The sequence below is a fragment of the Puntigrus tetrazona genome, chromosome 21 (genome assembly GCF_018831695.1).
Source record: "Puntigrus tetrazona isolate hp1 chromosome 21, ASM1883169v1, whole genome shotgun sequence".
Lineage (NCBI taxonomy): Eukaryota > Metazoa > Chordata > Actinopteri > Cypriniformes > Cyprinidae > Puntigrus > Puntigrus tetrazona.
Window position 1 is genome coordinate 15,390,676 of NC_056719.1, and position 25,541 is coordinate 15,416,216.

Here is a 25,541-nt window from a genome sequence, read left to right on the forward strand (position 1 = left end):
TCGGTCTGGATGTCGTTGGCATCCATCTTTGGTAGACAATCGTATTCTAATTTTTCCACGTTGTAACTAGTTGACCATTATGACTCAATTTAAGTGAGATTTAAGAGCTACAGTGGAGGAAAAATAGTTTGGGAATAGTTTTTCTGTATGAAAATGTACTTGGTGTCCATCGTGTTTGTCCCAGCACGGTAATTTTAGCTGTAAAATATTGTAAAAAAAAAAAAATAGAAACTTTGTTAACAATCTCTTTTGTTAATAATTTCATTGACAAGACCAACACTAATTTGGGCCGAATGGGATGGTCAAGCAAACTGAATGCAATTTTATTTAATTCTACTAGTCTGGGGAACTATTGATTTTATTTTTTTTTTTTTTCATTGAACGCAATTATGTTTGTGCAAACTCCCAGTGTGTTTCATTCAAACAGCGAGACCAAACTGTGAACACTCCCAGGATTGAGATTGTTCCTCTTTGAAGTCCAGAGAGCAAAAACACTTTGCTATACACAGATCTCCTCTCTTGGAGCAGCAACCCACCGCAAAGCTAATTTGGTCAGCGTTGCCACTCCTGCTCATGACGGAACATCAGCGGTACATCCACGTGTTCTTCTCTACCTCTGAATCTCTGAAACCTCGCTGAGCTTTGATGTAGCAAAGTGCCGTGGAAAACTTCAGCATTCTTTCAAGACTTCAAACAAGATTAGGCAAAGAAAGCTGTTTGATGCTGCGATGCAAAATCTCCCTAATGGCATGTGGGTGAAGTCGCAGGGAAAAAAAAAGATCGGGATGGGATTTCATCGTTTTACTCCTAAAACACTCGCAAGCAGACCTATCCGATCTCATTAGAAAGCATCGCTCTTAAGAAGAGCTTCCGAAGTTGGTTTTGGAGCTTGATTACATAAATACTTTGTTCCTAATGAGAAAGACATTTCAAGCAATGAAACTTGCAGGATTTTTTTATACGTCAAAAGCTCAAGGAAAATTTGATTCTCATGTCATGACCTCTATAAAATCACCGGCTCTGACCCAAAACCTAACGAGCTGCCGCACTGCTTCTTAAATAAAATGAACATTTATAAATTCTAATACATTAGTGTGTAGCACAATAGTACACAAGCTTTGGTTCACACAACGTCATCATAATTGTGTCTTTACCAGGTCGATTGATTTTAATACTTTGATTTGCCCATCGCTGGTCTTTCATGCTGAGAACTCTCCTAATGGGTTTGCATAATGATGCATTCAAAAGGTAATTACCGTCTTTATTAAAGTTCACAATGCTGTTGCAGATAAAATCTAACAAGCATAACATTAAACAAATATTTTTAACACTTTAGTTTAGGAACCAATTTATATTATTACCTAGGTGCTTATTAGCATTGCATATTACTAGCATACTGGCTGTTTATTAGTATTTACAAACGCATATTCATGCTTTAATATTTTAGATCCCCCTTTAGATACTTAACCCTATAAATGGATTACTCACTCTCTCATTAATTACTCACCCTTATGTCATTCCCATAAGCCCGTAAGACATTCGTTCATTTTCAGAACACACATTAAGATACTTTTGATGAATACTGAAAGCTTTCTGACTCTGCATAGACAGCATCATTTTAGAGCAACATATGCTCCCCTCCCGACGACGTCTATCTTAGAGAAGGCCTTGTGTGTTTCAGCAGGACAGTGCAAAACCACATACTGTGGCTATTACAACAGCATGGCTTCGTGGTAGAAGAGTCTGGGTTCTGAATTGGCCTGCTGCAGTCCAGATCTTACATCTTATAGGCAAGTTTATTTATATAAAAAATGTCATACACAGTGGTAATTCAAAGTGCTTTACATAATAAAAGAAGTAAAATAGCCAATAAAATAATCACAACAATAAAAACAAGGTATACATATATATGTAATTAAAAAAAGGATTACACATAAAATACAGTGCAGTCAGTTTGTAAGTGGCACAGTGATCATTCATCAAATGCACAGCCAAACAGATGATGTTTTAGCACATCTGAGCTCTTCTGGAAGCTGGTTCCAACTATGGGCAGCATAATAGCAAAAAGCAGACTACCCTTGTTTTGAGTGGACCCTTGGTATTTCTAGCTGAGTTGATCCTTATGTACTAAGTGCTCTGTTAGATTTATTTTCAGTGAGCATATCTGCAATGTATTTAGGCCTTATGCCATTGAGTTATTTATAAACGAATAAAAGTGCTTTAAATGTAACTGGAAGGACCTGAGGACTGGTGTGATATGCTCAGATTTTCTGGTTCTAGTTAGAATCCTGGCAGCAGCGCTCTGGATGAGCTGCAGCTGAATAATGGTCTTCTTGGGAAGACTGTTGAGAAGACAATTACAATAATCCACCCTGCTGGTGATAAAGGCATGAACAAGTCTTGATTGGAAACATCTAATTCTGAGATAAGTTTCTGAGATGATAGTATGCTGATTTAGTTATTGCTTTGACATGACTACTGAAACTAAGGTCTTTCTCCAGAATCATCCCAAGATTCTTGACTCGATTTTTAGTTGTTTGAACCCTAGAGTCAAAATATGCATTCAACTTTATGTTTCCAAATCCACTGATTCCAGTTTTGTCTTTGTTTACCTGAAGCAAATTCTGCCACATACAGCAGTTAATTTCATCAATGCATTGGCAGAGGGAGTCAATGGAGCTATAGTCATTTGGAGATGAAGCTATCTGGGTATCTACAGCATAGCTGTGAATTTGGTTCTTTCTCCTTATCTGACTCAGTGGGAGCATATACAGGCTAAACAGGAGCAGTGCAAGAATTGAGCCTTGTGGGACTGTCATGGACGTCCACTAAGACTTATGCTAAAAACTCCTTTTTCAATAATCTTACCTATGAAAAGAAGATTTTATATAGGTCTATAGTTGGCCAAAATATGGTGTTATCAAAAGTGATTTTTCAGAAAGGGCTTAACAACTGCAGTTTTCAGGGAGTTTGGAAAAGTCCCAGAAAGAAGCGAGGTGTTTACCACTTCTAAGAGATCTGCTTCTAAACAGTTAAGCATCCTTTGAAAAAAGAAGTGGGAAGTGTGTCAAGATAACAGGTTGACGATTTAAGGTGCTGTATTGTTTCTTTCAAAATGTTGCTATCATTTGCTTAAAAAACAGAACTCTGCACTAGAAGATGTCCCAATCACCTTTCTGATATTACTGTTCTTCTCTGAGAAGAAGGAAGCAAACTTGTTGCATTTGCTGTCAGATATCATTTCACTTGAAATCTGACTTGGGGTTTTGTCAGTCTCTCAATCATAGCAAAAAGAGTATGAGTGTTGTTTAAGTTACTGTTTATAAGGTTTGAGAATAAGGTCTGTCTAGCTGTGGCTAGTTCCACATTGAAAGCATGACGGCTGTCTTTACGGATGAATTTTAAGTGAATTTTAAGTTTCATCTTCCACCACATCCGCTCAGCTTTTCTGCATTGTCTTTTCATACTCTGAACTGCTGTTGATTTTTTCCATGATGATTTCTGTCTGTCATTTTTTCTTGCATAATTTCACCGGAGCAAATGCTTGGTGTTAAAGATATAGCCTCCATAAATAGCGCGCTAGTGAGACAGATCTAGATTCAGTGTTAACAGAGATCAATATATCAAATACATCAGATAGTGCTACATCCTTAATAACAATGGATGAGATGTTTAGACCTCTACTCATGATTACGTCTAGATTGTGTCCACGATTGTGTGTGTAAAAGCCGTACGGTTTGAGAAGGCCTTAGACTTTGTATCACGTGATAAAACAGATTTTGAATGTCGTTGCTATCATAGCGGGGACCCAACACATATCACTGACAGCTGCTATCAGGAGGGGGGCTTGGGCCCAGATGCAGTGCCAGCGGTCAGAGAGCTCTCACAGGAGGAGGAGGAGGGTGAGCTAGGCCCACAGGCTTTGGTGGTTGTGGAGCCTGCTGTTGGTATCTGGGGGCAGCGAAAGATTGGAAGAGTTTGGTCCCAGCATACAACAGCTCCTCCATTTTCAGTGAGAAACTTAGAAGTGGAGATGCTGAGGAGAGGGATAATGTGTCTATTGAGATGGCTTCTGTAGTATGTTTAAAGTCGTTCTTGGGTGCTGAGTCTTGGAGCTGTTGTAGTACGTCACAGTCTGTCTGTGATGAGCTCTGTGGGCAGGGCTCAGTCAGGATGTCCAAGAGAAGTGGTTGTTGTGGCTGCACTGTGTTATCTGTTTTGTGTGAGATGCGTCAACCACATGATGACTCAAAAGCTGATATGAAGTCCTGTGGTCACTCGTACTCTGCCCATCCAGGTTGAGGGAATTGGTACACACCGCTGAAGGATGACAGAAAGAGAAGTGGATGTTGGCCATCCAGCGTAAACAGTTGTCTATGGCCCCAGAAAAGACTGAAGTTGCCGATGACTCCTTTCATGCTGCAGGTTTTTTGTAGCCATGTGTTCACCCCAAGCAACTGTGAAAACATGTTAGTTCCCCTTGCTGGGAATGGTCCACTGATGAATGACTGAACTTCAAGTCTTTGAAGTGTTTCAAAAAAATTCACTGAAATCCTTCTTAAGGAGTTCTGACTGCTCTTTCCGAATATCATTCTGTTGATATTCACTAGGTTCATGGGACTCACCGGGTGAATACTGAGGGGGTCCGTGATGATAATCTTCTGTGTGTTCTGGCTGTTTTGGAAGTCCAGCAAGTAACTTTGTTTCAAGAACTGCAAACCTTTGTAGAAGTGTGTGGCAGTTCATGCAGCAAGTAGATTCCACAAGAGGCATTTTCGTTCTCGTCTGTTTGTTTGTAGGCATTTGTGTTTTCCCTTCTCCGCAATGTTCACTGGTCGTAGTATTCCAGTCCTGAAAAGTTTTAAGTTTTACAGTTTTTGCCAAAAATGTGTAGTTTGAGCACTGTGCTGATCTGCTGGAGTTAATCTTAGAAAGAGTAGAAAAAGTGCATGTGCAGGGAGCAAAGCACAGAGCAGAAAGCAAAAGCGTCCAAACAGTAGCAAAGAGGGTTCTCCGTAGAGATCATTTGGCATATCATTAAATAAAAATACGTCAAGGATGACCACAAACACTTCAGCACTTGGAAACCTGTATCATTCAAGAATGAGACCAAATTCCAACATCATGGTAAACATACCCCTGACCCAACTATTCTGTGTGTGTTTTTGTATTTGTGTGTGGAGTTATTTATTTCCCAATTAATTTCTTTTTCTCCTACTTAATTGGAAGTTCCAGAAGTTTTAGTAGGACACAGCAGGTGCTCAGCGGCAGTTCTCCTAGTGACTCTTCTCTGAGCCAAGGGTCATCCATGACACCCTGTGCTGCTCAGCTCAGTGTAATCTTATAGAGCGGGAAAATTGTGTGAAGAAATGTAAATGAAGATGTCGATTTAGAGTTTCACTCCAGCTACTGAGCTGCAATTACATTCTATTAGTTTTAAAGAGCCGAGATTAGCCTTAACAGCTTTAGATAGATGTTTAAGGACCACAAATGGAGGCTTGTAAGGTGGGAAAAAAATTACTGATGAATGCACAATGAACATCCGAAAGAAGGTGATTTGAAATAACAACATAACTGCGGAAGTTTCAGAATGAAGTGATGATCGAGCAATGGATTCTGCCATCCAATTATCTATCTATCTATCTATCTATCTATGATGTCAGGTGGTTTTTTTAATGCACAGTTAGCATTATCCCTATAGATAGATATAGCTTCACACCAATGAAATATTTTCTTGCATTAAAGAAAATAAAACAAACACAATATTAACAGCCATGATGTCTTAAAAACTCAGCCGAACAATTAATCTCTCAGACTGTGGCAGAGAGTATTTAGCAGCTTTAATCTAAGAGAGTGACACAGAAACGAGTTTTTTTCCACATTGTGTGCGATAAACACTTACAGTTTCTCTGATGAACACTGTAACTGCAGTATCAGACACTGTTCAAGCTAAAGCCTTCTAATTCTAGTCGTCTTAAGACTAAGCAGCTGTTACTGATGGGAGAGATTAGAATGCAGCATGCTTATTGCTGGATAGTTGGAAACTGATGATGTTTTCACTGATTCATGTGTGGCAGGTCCTAGTGTATATATGATGACTTTAGGTTTGTCAGTAGGGGGAATAAAGCTAAAGTGACAGGGCGTACAAAACAAGAAAATTGAATGCCAATCATCACAGCGCCCAAGCAATGCTCCATCTGGAGGCTGGGGTGATGGGAAAGACATTCTCCTAGAACATACCAGGCTTTAATACTCAGCTTAGAAACTTATCTCTTCAAATGTAATGGCTCTGAAAATTACACATTTAAAATAATTACACATTTTCTTGAAAACTTGAAAATGTAATTTTTTTAAATTATGTTTATTTATTGTGTTTTATTACATTCGTTAGATATAATACTACAATTAAAGGCGGTTTTGCATTCTACCACAATCTAAATGCTTACTGCATTGAGATTTAATTGGAAAATTTGAAACTGACATCTATAAGGGTTCTCTCAGTGATATTTCCTGTTTTCTGATTTTATGCTAATTTGGGAATTTAATTTTAATGCATATAAAAACAGGCTCATCATAGATAGAAGAGGTGTATTCAAGTCAATACATGTATAAATTGCCATCAATTGTAAAGTATTTTTAAATATGTTAAAATTCAACCAGAATGTCATTAATCCAAATGTAAGTAGCGTACTAGGTTATTTCTCTTTCTTAAAAGTGTTAAAAGACTTTTATACAGTATAATACGTCTCTAAAACACCCAACATTTTATTCCTCTTCTTCATAATTTTACTAGAAGCATGGTCCAAGACAAGCAATTTCTGCACTGTAAAAAAATTAATCTGTAAAACAATATTATCCATTAATTTTACACACATTTCTGTTAACTACACAGCACAATGCAACAAATTGTTTATTTTGCCGTTTTTACAGATTTTTCCATGATGTAATTCTGCTACGCCGGGTGTTTTTTTTTTCTTTGCTTGAGAAAGTAAAGGTTCCCACCTCCTCTGACCCAGTGGTGTCATGCCCAACAGTGTCCAGATATCTGACGTAACCGCTGAGGTTTATATACCCACTAGCAGTCCCATCAAACATGTCCCTTTAGTGGAAAGAAGAGATGAACTAGAAATGCTTCACAAGCTAAAGAAAGCCTTGTGACAACAGTTTAAGGGAAGGCTTTTATCTGTCCCTCGCGGGGTTCTGTGTTTACTGAATATCTCTCATATTGGTTTTTGTGTATCAGAGATCCCGCTGGGCTGGCTGAGGCAATTGGCCAGGCAGACTCCTGCGCTGTCAAAGCACCGGCTTCCAGATGATCAATTTAACTGAAAAGACTGCAAGAAAGGCAGTCAATCAAGAAGAAACAAGGTTTGATAATGCAGGTTGATTGTTTGTTTAGAAATCATGGCACTTCATTATACAAGTTCAAGCAGAGTGGTGTGGCTCAAGCAGAACGTGTCTGAATTTGTTGAAAAACCAAGATGTGGCCTGTTGATGCATTTCTAAAAGCTCATAGCTTGTTTAGTGAAATATATTACATTACACCTTTTAAACAAATCAGACACCCCTGGTTAGGGTTGCGACGGTGAGGACATTTTCTCACCAGTTCATCGACGTGTAACTACGCTGTAATAAACCTGTAAGTGCCGTGCATGTTTTACTTTCGATTTTAAATTTGAGGCAATTCGGCAACAAGCAGTTGTTTTGCTTTTAAATAGCCTAGTTTAAAAAAAGAACCATTCTCGGTTTACTTTCTCTTCCACGTTTGCTGCAATTCAACATCTATAGGTATTCAAATATTTTAACAGGTGCTTTTGTATTTCGACTCTTCCGTCATCGTCTTGTCTTTCTTACAACACTTCTTGTCGGTCAACTTCACTCACTCTCCCCACGTGATAAATTAAATCTGATCTGACCGTTGTTCGTTCGATGCGCTGCATTGAGCAGCCACGCTCAGTTTTAATAGTCTTTGTTTTCTGACCGAATTAAACGACACCGGTATCACGGCCAACAACGTTTTTCGCCGGCAAGCCTACCCCTGGTTTACAGTGACCAGTGAGTCATGCCCTAAGTTTGTTTAGTAAAAAGTCTTTTTAAAGTTTTATTTGTTAACATCGTTGAGTACCAACAGCTCACAAAAATATTACAGCAATCCAGTAATTAACATCTTGTGAAGTGGAAGGCACAAAAGCACTTTTTTGTATATGGTAATAAAAACAGTCTAAACTAGTTCTAAAAATACTGTGTGTTGGTGATAATTGATGGACTGGAGTGATGTGGAATACATGTTTATAATTGTGATGTTTTATGAGTTGTTTAGACAGCATTACGACGGAAGAGAAAAGTGTTAAATTACATCTCACGTCCTTCACATCTCCTGATGGTGATCCAACATTAAATGACTGCAGAGACATGGACAGAGATGAAATCAACACCCTAAACATTTTACAAGCCATAAGAGTACAGATGAAGCATGCATACTTACTGCAATCTGTGGCATTTTGAAGAATGCGTTTACATACGGTCATATTTGTTACGCGTAGCTCACTGTACGTGTCTACTGGAGTGGGAATTTTCAATAAATTCTCTATAGGAGCTGAGCGGCACTCGCATTCTTGAAAAATTTGACAGGGAGAAGAGCTGGTTCAGAGACTGTCATTGTGAAGTATTCAACTTTACTCGAGGGTAAAAATGATGGGCAGCATGTAATTGCTGTGTATTGAGGGTAATGATGTCTGTCATAAGTGCAAGGGGAAAAAAATATATATGTGTGTGTGTGTGTGTGTGCAAGTATTTCTAATAAATCATGTTTAAAAAGTGAACATACAGTATATTGTACATAATAAGAAATAATTACATAAAAAAACGTTTTAATACTTTTTATAAGCATTGCTCTGTCATTGTCTGTTGCAAAGGTATACAATAAAACTTGTAATTATAAATGCTTTTACAGTATCTTAAAATAAACAATTAAATAAAGTTGTTTGGTTGTTATTAGGAATATATTAGTTTTAAGGTTATCAAATATTGTTTCAAAATGACAAACCCAAAAAAATCTAAATATAGTTACTGTAACCAAATAAATATGGGGAATAGTGGATTGCAGTTTATGTAGTAAAGGATCGGAGGTGATGGACCTGGTCATTTTCCTGTATTTGTCTGTGTGATCTGTAAATGTTGCAGCATTGAGCATTTTATCACAGATATGTTTTTCGAGCATGCGAATGCAATGGCAGAATCTGTTAAATACACCAGAGATCGCTCAAAGCAAGCTCTGCACTCTCTGGAATCATTCCGCTTTAACCAACATACTACAAATATGATGTAAACACGGGATTCAATATGCAGTATAGAAAGGTTTTTTCATCATGACAGGAGTTTTCACTCAGTGAGTGAGCCTGCACTGTAGGTAAACTTAAAATATGATGTTGCTAAAAAGAATATTATTTTGTGTTTGGTGTAATGCAATATGTTTATTGCATTACAGCAACCACACTGTACATTATTGTATCTCCTCTAAGCCTTGCCTTCCATGAAACAGGTTGATTTGTACAAAGCTCATTGTCCTAAAAAGCAAGGTGCGCTCCGATTGGCCAACTATCGTTGTGCGTTGTGATTTTATAAAGAATATCTCTTTGATTTTGAAACTTTAGTCTTTGCAGCTTAAGTGATCTTATCTATGCAGCTTGAAAGAGAAGAGAACACTTGCATCATATGACCTCTTTAAGTAATATCAGCTTCACTAATTGTAAAGGAAGTGCACTATGTTTACTAGTAGTTTTAATACTTAACATTTCATTTAATATTTTTATTTTAAAATAGTTGTGAAGCAGCACCAATAGTTTTTGCTATGGTACTAATATGTGTGAAATATATGTATCTTTTATCCAAAGTGACTTACAATTAGGGAATAAATGAAGTGTTTCATCTTAAAGAGACATTCAGATTAAACCACTGAGTATTCTGACAATGTGTTTCATACTTTTCTGGACCTTGGCAGTGGTATTTACTTGGCAGTCAATGGGACAGTCACAAGCCTCCTAGTTTTCATCTGAAATATCTTAAATTGTGTTCCGAAGACAAATTTTTATTGGATTTTATGGGTTCGGAAGGACATTGGGATAAGTGATCAACGACAAAAGTTTCATTTTGGGCTGGAGTATCCCTTTAAGGCAATGTATTAGACTTCTTTTTTTTTCTTTTCTGTTCAAATACTATACACCTCTTCCGGCCTGCAACATAACCCGAAAGCTATTTTTAAAAATAGGGATGAGCCACTCAATATTTGTTTGATATCCAATGTTGTTTCAGTGGAAACTATATCTGCGCACTGAATTATTTTGTGCATTTCAAGGGGGACATTAAATAAACAGTTATGCTGTTTGCAATAGCAATCTGAAAAGCATAGTTTTTCAGCCCATTACTCACCCTCATGTCACTTCAAAGGTATAAGACCCTTTCATCCATGAAAAACAACAATAAAGGACTAGAGATGAGTTGTACCATCATCATGAAATTTGAGAGCTAGTCCCCTATTTTCAGAACCAATGCTGCAAACCTGCTGAAATGAACTAACCTGCTTTAACTAAGTCCGTTATGAAAGCGGACATAAATTAAAAATGGTGTCTACTATAATGCAGCAATGCTGAGAATGCATTTCATGAATGATGGACGTGCTAATTCTGCGGAAATCTGCTGAGCTGTCCGAGGCGGTTTCTGTGTGGCTCTGGCCGTAAGAGACAGTAATTTGGATTAGCCTCTAACCACAGACAAAAGCTCATTAATTTGGGTGTTAACTGCTATAAAACAGCAGTACTGCCAAATGACGCGCACTGGAAGGAGGGCAGTACGAGGTCATCCTCCATCTGTCATTGACTGCCCCTGTCTTCTCCTCTTTCTTCACATGAGCAGCACCAACTGAAAAAGCTGTGGCATGTGCAGGAATCGACTGTCACAAAGAGGAGAGTCTTTTAGCTTGTATTAAGTGGCCAATAGCTTTTGCCACCTACCAGTTCTCCTTTTTCCACATTGCCGGTGTGAAGATGAAGAGAGATAAGGCAGGGGGCAACCAAGACAGCATCCCTCGGGAGGTTCTTGCATCTTCCAGCCACTCAGCAATTCAGCTGCAGGGCGAGATTGAGGCCAGTCACCACAGCGGTGCGTCGGCAACCTTTTCCGACCTGCCAATCAGGGTGAACTGTATCCTGGAGGCCGGGACTCTACAATAAGCTCTTGAGGAGTGGCGCTCAAACCGAGAATAATGGTGTGAAGGGCACGGAAATCAAAGAGAAGCAATCAACACCACCATTATTTGGCTGTCGAGCTCTGGCCTTGATTGAAATGGACCCTTCTGGGCAAATTGTGCAATCCTGAAGTGCTCTAATTGTGTTAAAATGAACACTAAAAAATGTGCTTTGTACTCCACTCCAAAAAAATTAAAAAATACAAAAATAAAACCATGTGATTTGGAACATCAACAGGATGAGTGAATGATTACAAAACTTTCATTAACGCTTTATTTTAAGAGCCAGTTCTTACTAGCGCTGCATATGAGCGGCTGTTTATTAGTATTTATAAAGCACACTTTATTTTCATAGTCCACTTCAGATATTCTACTACCAGTCATTAAGAGTATTAGTAGACTGTCTGCTTAATATCTTCTAACACTTTATTTTGATGGGTCAACGACATGCAACATACTATTAGAAATATATGTCAACTTATTCTACAAACCCTAAACCTACCCTAACTCTACTCTGAGATTTAGCAGACATGCAGTTGCAAATTTATGAGAATTAGTTGACATGCAGTTACAAAGTTACTTATAGTTAGTAGAATGTCTGAAGCAGACTTTCAAAATAAAGTGTAACCGCATATGTTAATGATATTTAAGATCTTTTAATCCTATCTCACACCTAAATTTAACAACTACCTTACTAATGATTAATAAGCAGCAAATGAGGTGTTTACTGAGAGTCGTAGCTTATAGTTAGTTAATAGTGAGAATTTAACCTTTAAAGAAAGTGTAAAGCTTTTATTTCAATTCAGTGCCCTTTTATCCAGGAAGTACTGTGAGTAAATAACACTGTGGAAGATGCAAACCACAGAAGGTGACCTTAAACACACAAGGAGCTTTCATTTTGGCACAGGGATGTTTACCAGCTCACCTGATCCTTCAGTGACCTTCATATATTGATCTAGGACATGAAGAGTACTTTCAACACCAAATACAAAGCTTTGGGTCTGTCTTCTGACTGACACATGGCGAAACCCTGATGCCATCACAATCTTAAGCTAAGTTTAGGTTTGTGAACAACTTTTCCTGCATCATTTTTGCAACCAACGGAAATTAATAATAGTATACTTTAAATAACCAGAACAACAGAATCAGATCTTAGAAACAGACCACAGAAATAAGCTGGCACAGTCAACCATAAAAAATTATAACGATAAAAAACTGTGAAAATGCTACAGTAAAAACTTGTTAAACGGGTAAAGGTAAATTTGCACAATATATATACAGTAAAAACTGGAATAGACATTTTAGACAATTTTACAGTAAAATAGAGATTTTGGAAGTGAAAAAGACTATAAGTTACAGGGAACTTGATGTTGTTGTTTTTTGTTATCAGTTGTATTTATTAGGGTTGTATGTTACGTCTAATATTGTATATATATATTGGCTTTCTCAGTGGAAGAGCTGCTTGTGGTGAGATTTGGTTTATCATGTGACTTTCTCATCATCTCCTGTTTTTGGTGGTTATCAGCATATTTCAAAAGCAGAAACTGTAGTAATGTAAGTTTAAGTTAAATCCGTAAAACCATAAACTGATTACCACAGCTGCTGTTTTTTACATTTTACATTTTTTACAGTGAAGAACAAATAAGCACCACTTACATTTTCTACTGAAAGTGTAAAAATGCCAGATGGCAATATTGTTGCAAAATTATGAACGTTCACATGCACCAAACTACCACCCTCTAAATAGAGGTTAGTGTTACACTGAGCGACTTGGCAAATAAAACCCCAAACAGCTGATCTGAACGTAAGAAATCTATAGAAATGCTCTCGTTCGCTCTCTAGAATGTGCTCCTTTGCTAAGGTGCCATATTTCATTCAGAAAAATAAATAAATAAATGCATTGAATTCAGCTTATGGATTGTGTCTTCATTTTTGGCCACTATTTTTATTCACACAGCGCAACCAAATTAAGCAAAAAAAAAAAAAAAAAAAAAAAAAGCCTTGTCTGAGCAGCAAACACAGCTCCTGCAGTGCCAGGAGCACTTCCTCTGAATTCACAAGCTTAAGAAAACAGTTGGCTCTCTGAAGCAGTTCAATAAGAAGCAGACACATGCCTAGATGGATACGGGGGTGGAAATCAAGAAACGGCAGAGCTCAGAAAACTAGGGCTCAGAAAAACAAGAGCAGCATAAAACAGTCCCACGCAGTCTATCTGTCAGTTTTAAGGACATGCGATCCTCGACTTGTAAATGGTTTGAGCGGAAGCACCTGGTATTAATGCTAATAAAATGACATAACCGTCCAAAAATAGCACAGGCAGAATTCAGAATGGATAGCATAGTCATGGTTCTGCGGTAGCATCTGTTTTTGGAAGTATTTAAGGCTCATATTTCTAAACATGTGCTTTAAACAGTAAGGTGCAATTCTACACCTGCCTGATCAAACTCATAAAAATAGCCAGGTTTGTGTAGATATTCAATTCTATTTTTGTTGTTAATAAAACATTTGCATGAGCTTTCTGAGAAAAGATGAAAGGGGTTTTTGAAGCATATATATATATATATATTTGTGTGTATATATATATATATATATATATATATATATATATATATATATATATATATATATATATATATATATATATATATATATGTATATGCTTCAAAAACCCTTTCATCTTTGATCAACATGTTATCTTTTCTTTTTTTTATACTCTATATTTGACTATATTTTGAAAGTTCCCTTTAAAAATGGCGACTAAAGGTGGATATTTGTTGGAACTATGCATTCAGGAATCACCAAAACACTGAACAATATTGGTAACAATGGCCGTAATGGGCTAGCAATGCTTTTGGGAAATGCATTCTTTGTACAATGATGCACTACGGTCAGTGAATGATGTACATCCTAAACATGTAAGCATCATTTCAGTAATTAAATGATACAACTGTTTTATCAGTATTTTTTTATTTTGGCATCGTAGCATTACAGCCTTAACAAATCTCTACTTGACACGCTGTCTTTAGGGTTTTTACCTGCATGTTTTTGAACATTGATTGGCTTAATTTGACATTCTTCTTCTTTTTTTTTTTTTTAAACCGACAGCTCCTGTGATCTCACGGGAAAGCAAACTGTCCACTGGTTCCACACTCCAGAAATCTCAGCAGATGCAATGTGTCATATGGGTATAATTCGCCTACCTTAACCTTTTTTTAATGTGACAGAACGCTACATAGAGCGTAGCAGGTTTGGATGCACACGCGAGGCATGTAAAACACGTCACAGTGCTTTTGCGGGCCAAGAATGTTCTGTACTCATGTAATTTCCTAATCTTATTCCTCTGTCTTCTACTCTTCATTACCAGCGGAAAGAAACTGCTTAAGAAGACCTGTATGTGAACAGGAAACGTTACTTTTTTAACAAAGAATCAGTGTAGCAAGTCACGTGTTTTCCATCGTTCTCCATATTAGAGAAGTTTGGATCGGTTGTCCTATAAGTGCTGTCGTTCTAGACGCGTAAAAAGAACAGCCGAATGATTAAGCAGCAGCTTGGCCCAGACATATCAGGCCGGAACGTCACCTAATTGGATGAAATGAGATTCAGGGGTGATGGATTTTGATAATTGTTGGCACTTGTTAGCCACCTCACACGGGCCCTGGCATGCTGTCATGCATATTAAGCCACAGACCTCCACTTAATGGGTGACGGAGACGGACTCCACAATTAACTCGCTTACTCCGAAGCAGGTTAATCAATGCTGAAGTTTATCAAATTAAGAACGGTTTCGAGAGGCCTAATAAGAGACACGACAGATCGGACTTTGATGATCTGAGGAGCAGCTGAGGAACCCGTGGTCACTCCTGTCAAAAACTTTCCAAGTTTGACCTTCGTGTTAGCAATAATGGAGCATTATTATAAAAATCAGAATGCAGCTTGGGAGGCTGACGTTCCTGCACCCTCAGGGCAGCACAGATGTCAGCAATATTTTGTTTTAAAATATAAATCAAAGAGTTCGAAAAGTTCAAAAGAGTCTGACAAAGCAGTTACAAAAGCGGAAGGGTAAAGGCCAGCTTTCTAACACGCTGTTCTGAAATGTGCCTTAAATCACAATGTAAACCTAGCGCTGTTGTACTGTACGGGAGAATCCCCCAATGAGAATAAGCCATATTGTAGTCTCTCTGCCTTGAACTATTTATGCACATACTTTAGCATTTGATGAATATCTTGATGAATATACTGTTATAATGAACATACACACTGGGACATATTTGGGTATTATGCTTGGAAAGATGCAGGGCAGTTTGTATTTTGAAAGCGTTCCCTTTTGGAAAGCGGCCTGTTTTGGATGCAGTGCCATCTACAAAAAAAAAAGATCAATAACAACACCAGTGAGTCCAATCTCCAGCTCCTCGTCAAATAGAGATTTGTTGATCAGAGGTGTTCGTCGACATGCTTTATTCTGTATAATTCACCCAACGTTGGTCTAATTGCAGATATAAACATATTAAATCATTATGGCTGCAAGTAAGGATTATTTACTGATTGCTAGTTTCAAATTGATGTTCTAAGCTTTTAAAAGTGTATTCATGTATATTGTTTGAAACACATTTTTCATGAAATAATTATCATAAGCATTTCTGTACATGGTTCTTATTTTGATCATATAAATGTATATGTAAATATATATATATGTGTGTGTGTGTGTATATGTATATATATATATTAATTTTGTTTTGTATTTTTTTGGCTAGTAAAAAATGTTACAAACTATGAAATAAACTAATAAATAGCAAATAAGTAATGCTTTCTTCTCAGTCATCTGAATGAACAGCATGTATCTGGAAGTAAAGTGCATTACCGGGATTAAAGAAGCTTACCGTTCTATGTGTTAATTAACTATAATAAAAATGACATTAATTGTAATCTTTCAATTATCATTATGTTATTACTCCATCGCGCGTGCTCGACATCATTAACAGCAGTCCTGTATGGGTGCACCGATGTGGCTTGAGTGTGACCACATTACTAGAGTTTATAGTCAAGACCAGCTCATTCATTTCTACGGCGGTGGTTAAGCAGCGAGTTATGTCCTTTTCAAGGAAAGCCAACCCTGGTCACATTTCTTAGATTTTAGAGTGAGCCATCCCTTTGTATCTAATTCTCTGTCTGTGGTAGTGAATAATGCAGATGCTACATTCAGAGTTGGGTCCCTCTGGACTGAGCAGGGGAGCAGCTGCGCCTAACAAGTGGAGCATCAAAACTGTCATGGCTCATTCTCTAGCAAGATAAATCAGTTTAAGCAGGACAACACCACACCACCCACCCTTTCCTTTTTTAACCAAACTCCTTCTGTCAGTTCATTCAATCCCTGATGTGTATGTTCACACAAATGCTATTTTACGGGTAAATACAAGTATCATTAATACGGTATGTATGTACATTTATGTTATTTACAAATTTTTTTCACAAATTCCTATTTTTTATGTTATTCATTAGTTTGTGCAGAGATATTTTTGGCTGTTGTGTTATTGTTTATTAATTATAATTTTTTTTGTTGATTTTGTCAACATTCCTAACTACAATACATGTACTATTATATATATATATATATATATATATATATGTGTGTGTGTGTGTGTGTGTGTGTGTGTGTGTGTGTGTGTGTGTGTGTGTGTGTGTGTTCTCTGCAATAAATTGGCCAGGCTATTACATGATTTTAGTGTCAAAAATATTATGTATATATATATATATATATATATATATATATATATATATATATATATATTTACATGAATTCAACAATGATCTTAAACCACTTTGCAGCTCAAACATAATTATTTACAGAAGAATGAATGCAATTAATTTATAAAATTATAGGTTTCACCTACTTGCTTCAAAACCCTAAAAAAAATAAGAAAAAGCCCCATTCATTATCATCAGTGCCTTACATGGTTTTTTTTGGCCAAAGCAAGGTTTAAGCAAAAAGTCCAGCTTTTACTGTAACACTTTAGTTAAGGGACCAGTTCTCACTATTAACTAGTTGTTTAGGGTACCTGATTATATTGACTGTATATTAGTATTTATAAAGCACATATTAATGCCTTATTCTGCATGACCATATTTTAGATCCCTTAATCCCACCTCATATCTAAAATGAACAAATACCTTATTTACTGTTAATAAGCAGCAAATTAGAAGTTTATTGAAGAAGTCATCCCCAACCACTTTAATTTGACCACTTTTACTACAAAACTTGGCTAAGGTTCCAGGTCTTTATAATAGTTTACTGAAATGATTTGTGTGCATTTTTTTCTAAATATTGCGTTAATGCTAATGTCAGGTTTTTGGAGGGTGAGAGAAGGTGACACCGTCAGAGCAGAAGCCAATGACATGATGTACAGCACTGTAGGCGGACTGCAGAAAGTCCTCGGCCTGTCACAGCCAATGATTGATTGTCAATCACTCTAACCAAGCAACAAACTGGTAAATAAATTTGCCTTCAAGGGATTGCACTCTGGGTAGACTCTGCGTCAGAGCGGTGAAGCCTATAAAAAGCAACTGGTGCGCTCTGCCAGAGGCAAAGCAAATTCAACAGGCTTGCTGGGTTGTGTAGGAGGTTGGATATCAACTCAGAAAACACTCTGAAACTTTTTAAAGTCCTTCCTGGTGCGTGCCACTTTCTACAGACTTGGGTCGGTGATTGATAAAACGCTAGAATGGTATTAATGTTCTCGTGGCTCGAAAATCATTCTGTGTGTTTAACAGTAGAAGCACTGCATTAGTATGATGATTCTGGTCAATCAATAGCATTTTAAAATGTTAGGCTTTGCTCAGTGCATATGTATATATATGCAAAATGCAAAATAAGGCATTTTCCAGATACAAAACTGCAAGTGACGCTCATGTTAATACAACAAGCTTCCTATGGAGTAGTGTGAATGCTATAGTTTGCTTAATGCATGCATTTGTTATCTTGGTAGTGATAAAAATAGTAGTTCTGCTCTATTGGTGAAAACGTCCACCGAGACACTGACAAAAAAAAACCGACGTTACATTTCCGTGTGAGATAGTGCCACTGTAAACTGTTAAAAATGTCAATTTAAACGACTGTCTTGTGAGAATCTATAAAGAACATGGCAGCTGCAATCTCTTTAATGGGCTCTGTATAGAGTCCATTATGCGCTTCCTCCATTTTGCCTTGTGGCAGGACCACTGCTGGCTCGACAGCACATTAGCCACTACCGGCCCGAAGTAGGTGGTGTTTTGTTACATCATAAAATGTTATGAGAGCTATTACAGAAAGCCATCATCCTCTGCCACTCCATTGAGATGCTCACAGAGATAGGCAATCAGGGCGGAGGGACGGGTCTCTCTTTTCCACAGCATTACTTACCAGGTAAGGGTCTTATATAAAGGCTTTCAGTGCCCGGGTACATTAAAACAGGTACACCATCAGGAAGCACAATTGTTTCGTGCGTCTTGAAAAGAACAAATGCATCTAGCGGGCAACATTTAGATTGATATTTGAAGATCTATACTAAAAGCATTGTACTAAAGCAAACACTTTTCTGACTAAATACTAGTACTCGTTTTTAAAACACTGAAATGATCGAATCGTTTTCAGTTTGGCTATTTATTAGATATTAGTACTGATTCCAATAGTAACTATTGCAATAATGCATTGAATAACTTCCGCATATCTGTCATTTTTTTAATTATATTGGGATCTGTGATTTGGAAATCAGTCTTCATTAAACTAGTTGTTGTTGATTCCAGTTCTACTAGCAATAGGTACTACTTATTATTTATTCGTAACTATTCAAATAGCTACTACCTATTTCAGTTTCCCTAGCACCAACAGAATAAAACTAGTGCGTGTTAATGATATGCTAGTGAGTACACCAGTCGTTACTATAATTGACAGGATCTTTTAATAAATACAGCTAAGCCGTACTAATAACTAATGGAATAAATGAAGGAATTATTGTATAATGAATAGTTATTATTAAAACCTTATTCACATTTTCTGCGTTCTCAGAAGCAGACGTTGTCATATTTAGGTAATTGAATGGAAACTACAAATTAAAAAAAAAAAAAAAAAAAAAAAAAAAAAAAAAAATATATATATATATATATATATATATATATATATATATATATATATATATATATATATATATATATATATATATAGACCCAATAGTAAAAGAAGATGCATTTCTGTGAGTTTAAAAGTGGTAATATATATATATATATATATATATATATATATATATATATATATATATTTTTTTTTTTTTTTTTTTTTTTTTCATTTGTAGTTTCCATTCAATTACCCAAATATGACAACGTCATATATATATATATATATATATATATATATATATATATATATATATATATATATATATATATATATATATATATATATATATATATATATATATATATATATACACACACACACACACACACACAATAGATTTGCTGTTAATAAATGCTGTTAATAAATACACAGCCTACTAGTCAGAGGTGATTAGTTAACGTCTGAAGCACACCTATAGGTATACTAATAAGACTTTAAGAACAAGTGCTAGTAAACTAGTATTTTGAAAAACAGCATTCACACATTCTGCACACTCCCAGATACTGTCATTTTTAAAGAATACAAACGATATACTAGGCCACCTGAAATACTATTAGTCCCTCTGAGACCCCGAGTGGAGAAGGAAGCGGGAAAAAAGTGTAAACCAAGTGCGCCGTCTAGTGGCGGTTTAAGGAAAAGCTGGCGCGTGACAGAGGCGTTGTGTTCAGCAGAGACGGCAGGAGATGCGAAAATGCGAAACTTTAGAGGAGAAACTTACGGTAAAAGACGTACTCAGTGTAACTTGACCATATCTTGTCGTCGGTGTGCTGGTTGACGAACGAGGCCGTCACCGACGAGTTACAGGCGACCATCTGGAAGCCGCACTCCGAGAGCATGTCGAAAGAGCGCTCCAGGTGCTTGAACTTGAGGTAAAAGCGGGACGTGTATCTGTCAGGGGTCCTGTCCGGGTCCCTGCTCTCGTTCAGGGTCTCGCCGAAAACTTCTTTGGCCAGCGCGATCCTCCCACAAATCATAATCCGCGGCACCCTCCGGAATTTGGCGTCGGTTTGACTCTCCCTGCCCATCGTGCAAGACCCGCGATATCCCACAGTGATGAAGCCGCTTTTTCTGTCGGCGGGGACGAGCGACGGCGGAGGGCACATCCGCTGGTCGCTTCCTTGAGAGCCGTCCTCGTAGTCGCTGTGGATGTATTCGTCGGGACTGGGCTTCGAGTCGTCCGGGGTTAAGAGTTTAACCAAGTCTGGCAATTGAAAGTACTCCGCTTCTTTCCTCAGCCTTCCCTTCTCGGGGAAGTGGTCGGGGAGGACAACTTGCTTGTCTCTGAGGTAGTCTAACACGTACCTGAACAAAAACCCATCCCGGTCGATAAAGTAACGACCTTTGGGGTCCCTGGCCAGATCATTCGACGCGTTGTTTTTAGGAGAGAATATTTTCCCCAAAAGAGAGCCGGGGTTGCTGATTAACGTGGTGTGGCGGGTATAATACACTTGCCCCCCGACGTTTAGTTCAATAACGTCTGGAAAGCTGTTGTCTTTAGCTCTAGAGTTTCCACTTAACGCCATCGTTTCGGTCATGGGTGCCCAAAAATATCCGTATTCGGAAAGTTCGCTCTTTACAGCTTCGGGGAGGGTTTGGAAAATACAGACGACGGACCGTGCACATTAAACGGCAATAAAAAGAGCATTTCAACCAACTGGTTGGAGCAGGTATCTTGCGGTTACAAAAAAAAAAAACTACCTCTTCTCGGCGGATGAAACAAAATAAAAAAGGGGGTGAACGGCGGAGTATCCGAGCTGGAACTACAGGCGCACAGCGGAGAGTCGCTCCGCGAGAAGAAAGATCGGTTGCTCAGCAGCGGATGGACACGGCTGCTTATTCCTTCGCCTGAAAAAGATAGTACACGTGTACGCGAACGGAAGACGCTGTTTAAATTCCGCAAAAAGCATTATCTGTTTTTTTTCGGTTAAGCGGCTCCAAAGTTCCTTGCGAGTTCAGCGGCGGTTCGAATCCAACTTTTAACGGCCGAACCGGATAGTTTCGAAAGAATGTAATTGAAAACAGTTCAAATCGCGTATTTTACAGCGGCCGGGGGGGTCGATCGATAATCCCAGCTGTTTAGAAGAAAATCCCGTCTTTGATCCTCTGACATAATCCCGGGGTTTGGGGTTTAGGAGCGAAGATCGTGCGGCGGCGCTCGCTCTCGGGGCTGTGGCGCGGGAAAATAACCGCCTCAGCTGTTGTTGCCTCAGCGGGCGGGAAAAAAAAAAACATAATGGGTTATCAAAAATTACATCATCTTAAAGGAGTATGCACGCGATGCTGTGGCGTTGCTGGCACGCGCGTCTGTGTGTGATATCGGCGTCGGCCAGATGTGTTAGCTATAGTTCACGCAGTCAGCATATTGATTGAACTATAGAAAACAAACGGCCTGGAATGGCGTTTTGGGCTCTCGTTTCTTATTTCAAGCGTACGCCAATGACTTACTGTACTTTTAGGGCGGAAGGAGTGTTGTGTTTGTGTGAGGCCCTTCACTGAAGGAATCCGGTCGGTTTCAGGACCATGGACAGCGGGAAGAAGGAGGAAAAAACTAGTATAATAGCCTACTCAATGTCGCAGGGCTCCCAAAGACCCCCGATTGTGACCATACCATTCTTAAAACACGACGCTCATGATGATATTTAGCACGGTAGTCTATCGCAATGATAATAATTAGCAAAGTGTTTATCTGGAAAATGTTTACTTTATGCTTTTTTCACTCACACTAGTAGAGAACGAGTCAGTAAAAGACATTTTGGGCAGCTTTATAGAGAACATTGGCTCACGAACCCCAGTGAGCAAGATAAAGGCGTCGGCGAGGATTTAGCATGATGCAAAACTTACAGATGAAAAAGAAATACCCGCTCCCCCCCCATTAATTTGTTTTCCTTTATGTGATTGTTGTTTTTGTGGGGTTTTTTTTTTAGACTGTGACTGTCAACAGAGAGGTATTCTAATATGCTGCAGCTTTGTAGCGTTTCCTAAATGCCTGTTTTGATTAAATCAGAATAAACGGGGGGTTTTTAATGAAAATGAAATATTATCGCATATGAAAAAAGCATATAACACCATAACAATGATGTTATAATGTATTTTTCCACTCTGTTTTTCCATCAATATTCAGAAAAAGAAAATATTTCTGGTACTCCTATGTACCCTGCTATTGTGGAAAGTATACTACCTACTAGATAGATAGATAGATAGATAGATAGATAGATAGATAGATATAGAGAGGAACGACAGTGCATTCATTTGAAAGTAGGCCATGAGCTGTATTCATAAATGCATGCATGCCTTCACCTCTTGTATGCTGCTTCTTTTTCAGAAATACTGGAGTGTAGCAGTCGACTGGCTTACTTTAAATAGCTCAAACTCGACTCACGGCTGGCAGATTTCCTGTTGTTATTTCATGACTGTACACCGCGTCTCTGAAAGCATTGGCATTCTTAATTTTTGAGAAGCTTTGAAGGGCTCTCAGCAGGTATCTGTACGTATCAGACAGGCCGATTCCTCTCGCGTCTCTCTCTCTCATATGGGTCCTCAGAAGAATTGTCTTTGAAAACGCGAAGCCTTATGGTTTCAGGTAAACCGGATAAACAAGGCCAGGTAGAAGTTTGGCTTGCAAAAATCGAGCAGACGTGGATGAAGACTTCGACTTGTGATCGCAGTGTCTAGAGATCTCTAATTTAATTGATTTTTATCCATTTTGTATTTTTATACAGCCATACCACTAAACGCATTAAAGCCAGTCCAAAAAGCGGTTCTAAAGGCACAGGTAATAGTTGACTTTCTGTGCTATCACAATGGTGCTCATTTAACTAATTGTTGCTTTTTGTTCCTATTTTAAGACAGAAGACCTCTTTTGTGTTAGAGTTTAGATACCAGGACATTTCTCTAGAGAGGCAATTATCCTGGAAGACTTTAATGTTCCCTGCGTGGTATTCTTTGACTAATGTATTTCCGAAGGTCAGTCAAAGGTCTTCAAGGGCACCGTTTCCTATAACAAATCAGGTCTAATTGATGTTAGGCACTAATACATAGCGGGGGCTAGCAGCTAGCTACAGGTAGCCAGCATAACTAGCTTAATGCGACTACATTTTTCGGTAGCTTGACATAAGTGACTGTGCTAGGCAATTTTATTTCAAACATGCGGCAGTATAACAGGCCAAAACAATTTTGGTATTTTTATTGATTTGTTTGCATGCACATCTTGCTGCTACTTGCACGTAATTACAGTACCTGGTAAATTACAGAATATTTTTTACTAAAGAAAGAACAAAAATGCACGGCATTTGCAATACATTACATGCGTGAGGCAACGTAAGCAAAAGTTGTTTTATAAAACCTGCAATCCAGAGATGCGTGGTATTTTCGGGACGTAGCTGAAAATGCTTTCCTCTTTGTTTGTCAGTTGCCCTTTTGATTCGCTCTAATAAAAGCAATTTGTTTTAATGCTGCGAAACAAACATCCGAAATGGAACGCTGTGTTGTTTCTGCAGCGCTCTAAGAGTAAGAGGGAAACTGCTTCATTACAGGCTGCTAATTTGTTTGTTCCCTTTTTAAATATCAAGCGCCGAACGAATCGGAAAAATATAGAGGGAGACAGAACGAGGAGAAGCTCGTCTGTTCTGTGTGTCTTGAGGGAATTGGTTGTTTGATCTCTCAGTCGCTCCTTATCCACTGACCTGTACTCTGCAGGGTCAGGGCCGTACAAACAACTTATTTTAAGAAACACGGCAGAACATGATTCACAGAATGATCCATGTGATCTTTTGTCTCGGTGGTCAAAAAAACAAAGCGGTCATTTAGTCCTGTGACAATCATTACCTTCTATCGATTCGTTATATTTGATTTCATATTCATCACTATGAAATTATTGAGCAATATGTGTGCGTTCTTATTTTATGGCATGGCTGCGATATTCAAACAAAACTTGCCCTCTTTAATTTTCTCTGTATGAGTGTCAAGAGGATTGTGCGACTTATGCAATACTGTAAATAATTTATGATATCACTGAAGAAGACAGCACAGAGAAAATGAAATGTAAGCATAGGAAATCTTCGGTTAAGTGCTGATCAGATACAGTTTAAGTCTTATTAATCCCTGTAGCGATTTGCTTTGTGCTTTCTGGTTTTTCTTGGCACCGCCCAACAACTGTTGCAAACATGCATGCACACACACACACACACACACACACACACACACACACACACAGCTAAACTAGGTCTGCCAGATTCTCAAGAGACAGGCTGCTGCCTCACTGAACATTAAGAGCACTATATAGTTTGCCCCAGCTCATAAACCACTGGCTGATAGAGGGTAAAACATTTGGCTTCGGTGCTCTCTCTATCTCTTTCTCAGCATCTGTTTTATGGCGCATTCATTTATTCATTGGTCATATGCGGATCATAAAGGATTAGTTTTCTCAAAAATGTACATTTGCCGAAACCATACTCAGGCTATACAAGTTGCAAGTCGCATTTATGTTTTTCATCAGAATAGACTTCCATCGCTTGCTCACCAATGGATCCTCTGCAGCGAACGGGTGCCGTCAGAATAAGTCCAAAAAGCCACACAGTGAGTCCATCAATTGGCATCTTGTGAAAATCTGTGCGTGTGTAAGAAACAAATCCCTCATTAAAAATGCTTTAAGTTTAACTTTAAACCTTTCTTTCGTAACAGCGTTTCCCGCAGTGAAATAAACAAGAAAAATCACCCCAGTCGTCGCGACAAAATCCATCTGAGAATCCTTAAAAAAATACGTCCCATTGAAAAACGACAGCGTGCAGATTTGAAATGGCATGAAGTTTCTGTCATTATTTACTAAGCCTTATTCCCCAACCTTTTTGGTGAACTGCGCCTTTAACGCACTGCGGGGCCCATTATCAGCCGTGGTGAACCTGCAGGACAGTGCAGGTGTGGAAAAGAATGTGAGCAGCATATGCTATTTTAACAGCGCTGACACGCAGGCACGCATGCAAGCTGCAACTGCAGAAAATCACCGAGCGATCCGTAGATGTGCAAGTTCTATACATAACTTGATTCATTTGGCAAATATGACCAAATGTGGGACGAATAACATATGGGACAACATAAAGTGCATTGAGCCTCTGCATTACATACGCTTTAACTTTACACGTCCATAAACGTTCTTTA

The 25,541-nt window shown here is 38.3% G+C and overlaps 1 protein-coding gene across 1 annotated transcript in view; it reads right to left on the reverse strand.

Annotated features, from left to right (window-relative positions):
• kctd16b (potassium channel tetramerization domain containing 16b) overlaps window positions 1-21,570 on the reverse strand; it is a 55,114-nt gene extending 33,544 nt beyond the window's left edge. The window contains exon 1 of the mRNA XM_043220672.1: window positions 20,107-21,570. Coding sequence (XP_043076607.1) covers window positions 20,107-20,923 — 817 coding nt within the window. The 5' untranslated portion in view covers window positions 20,924-21,570. The remainder of the gene's footprint in view (window positions 1-20,106) is intronic.
• Between the last annotated feature and the right edge of the window lie 3,971 nt (window positions 21,571-25,541).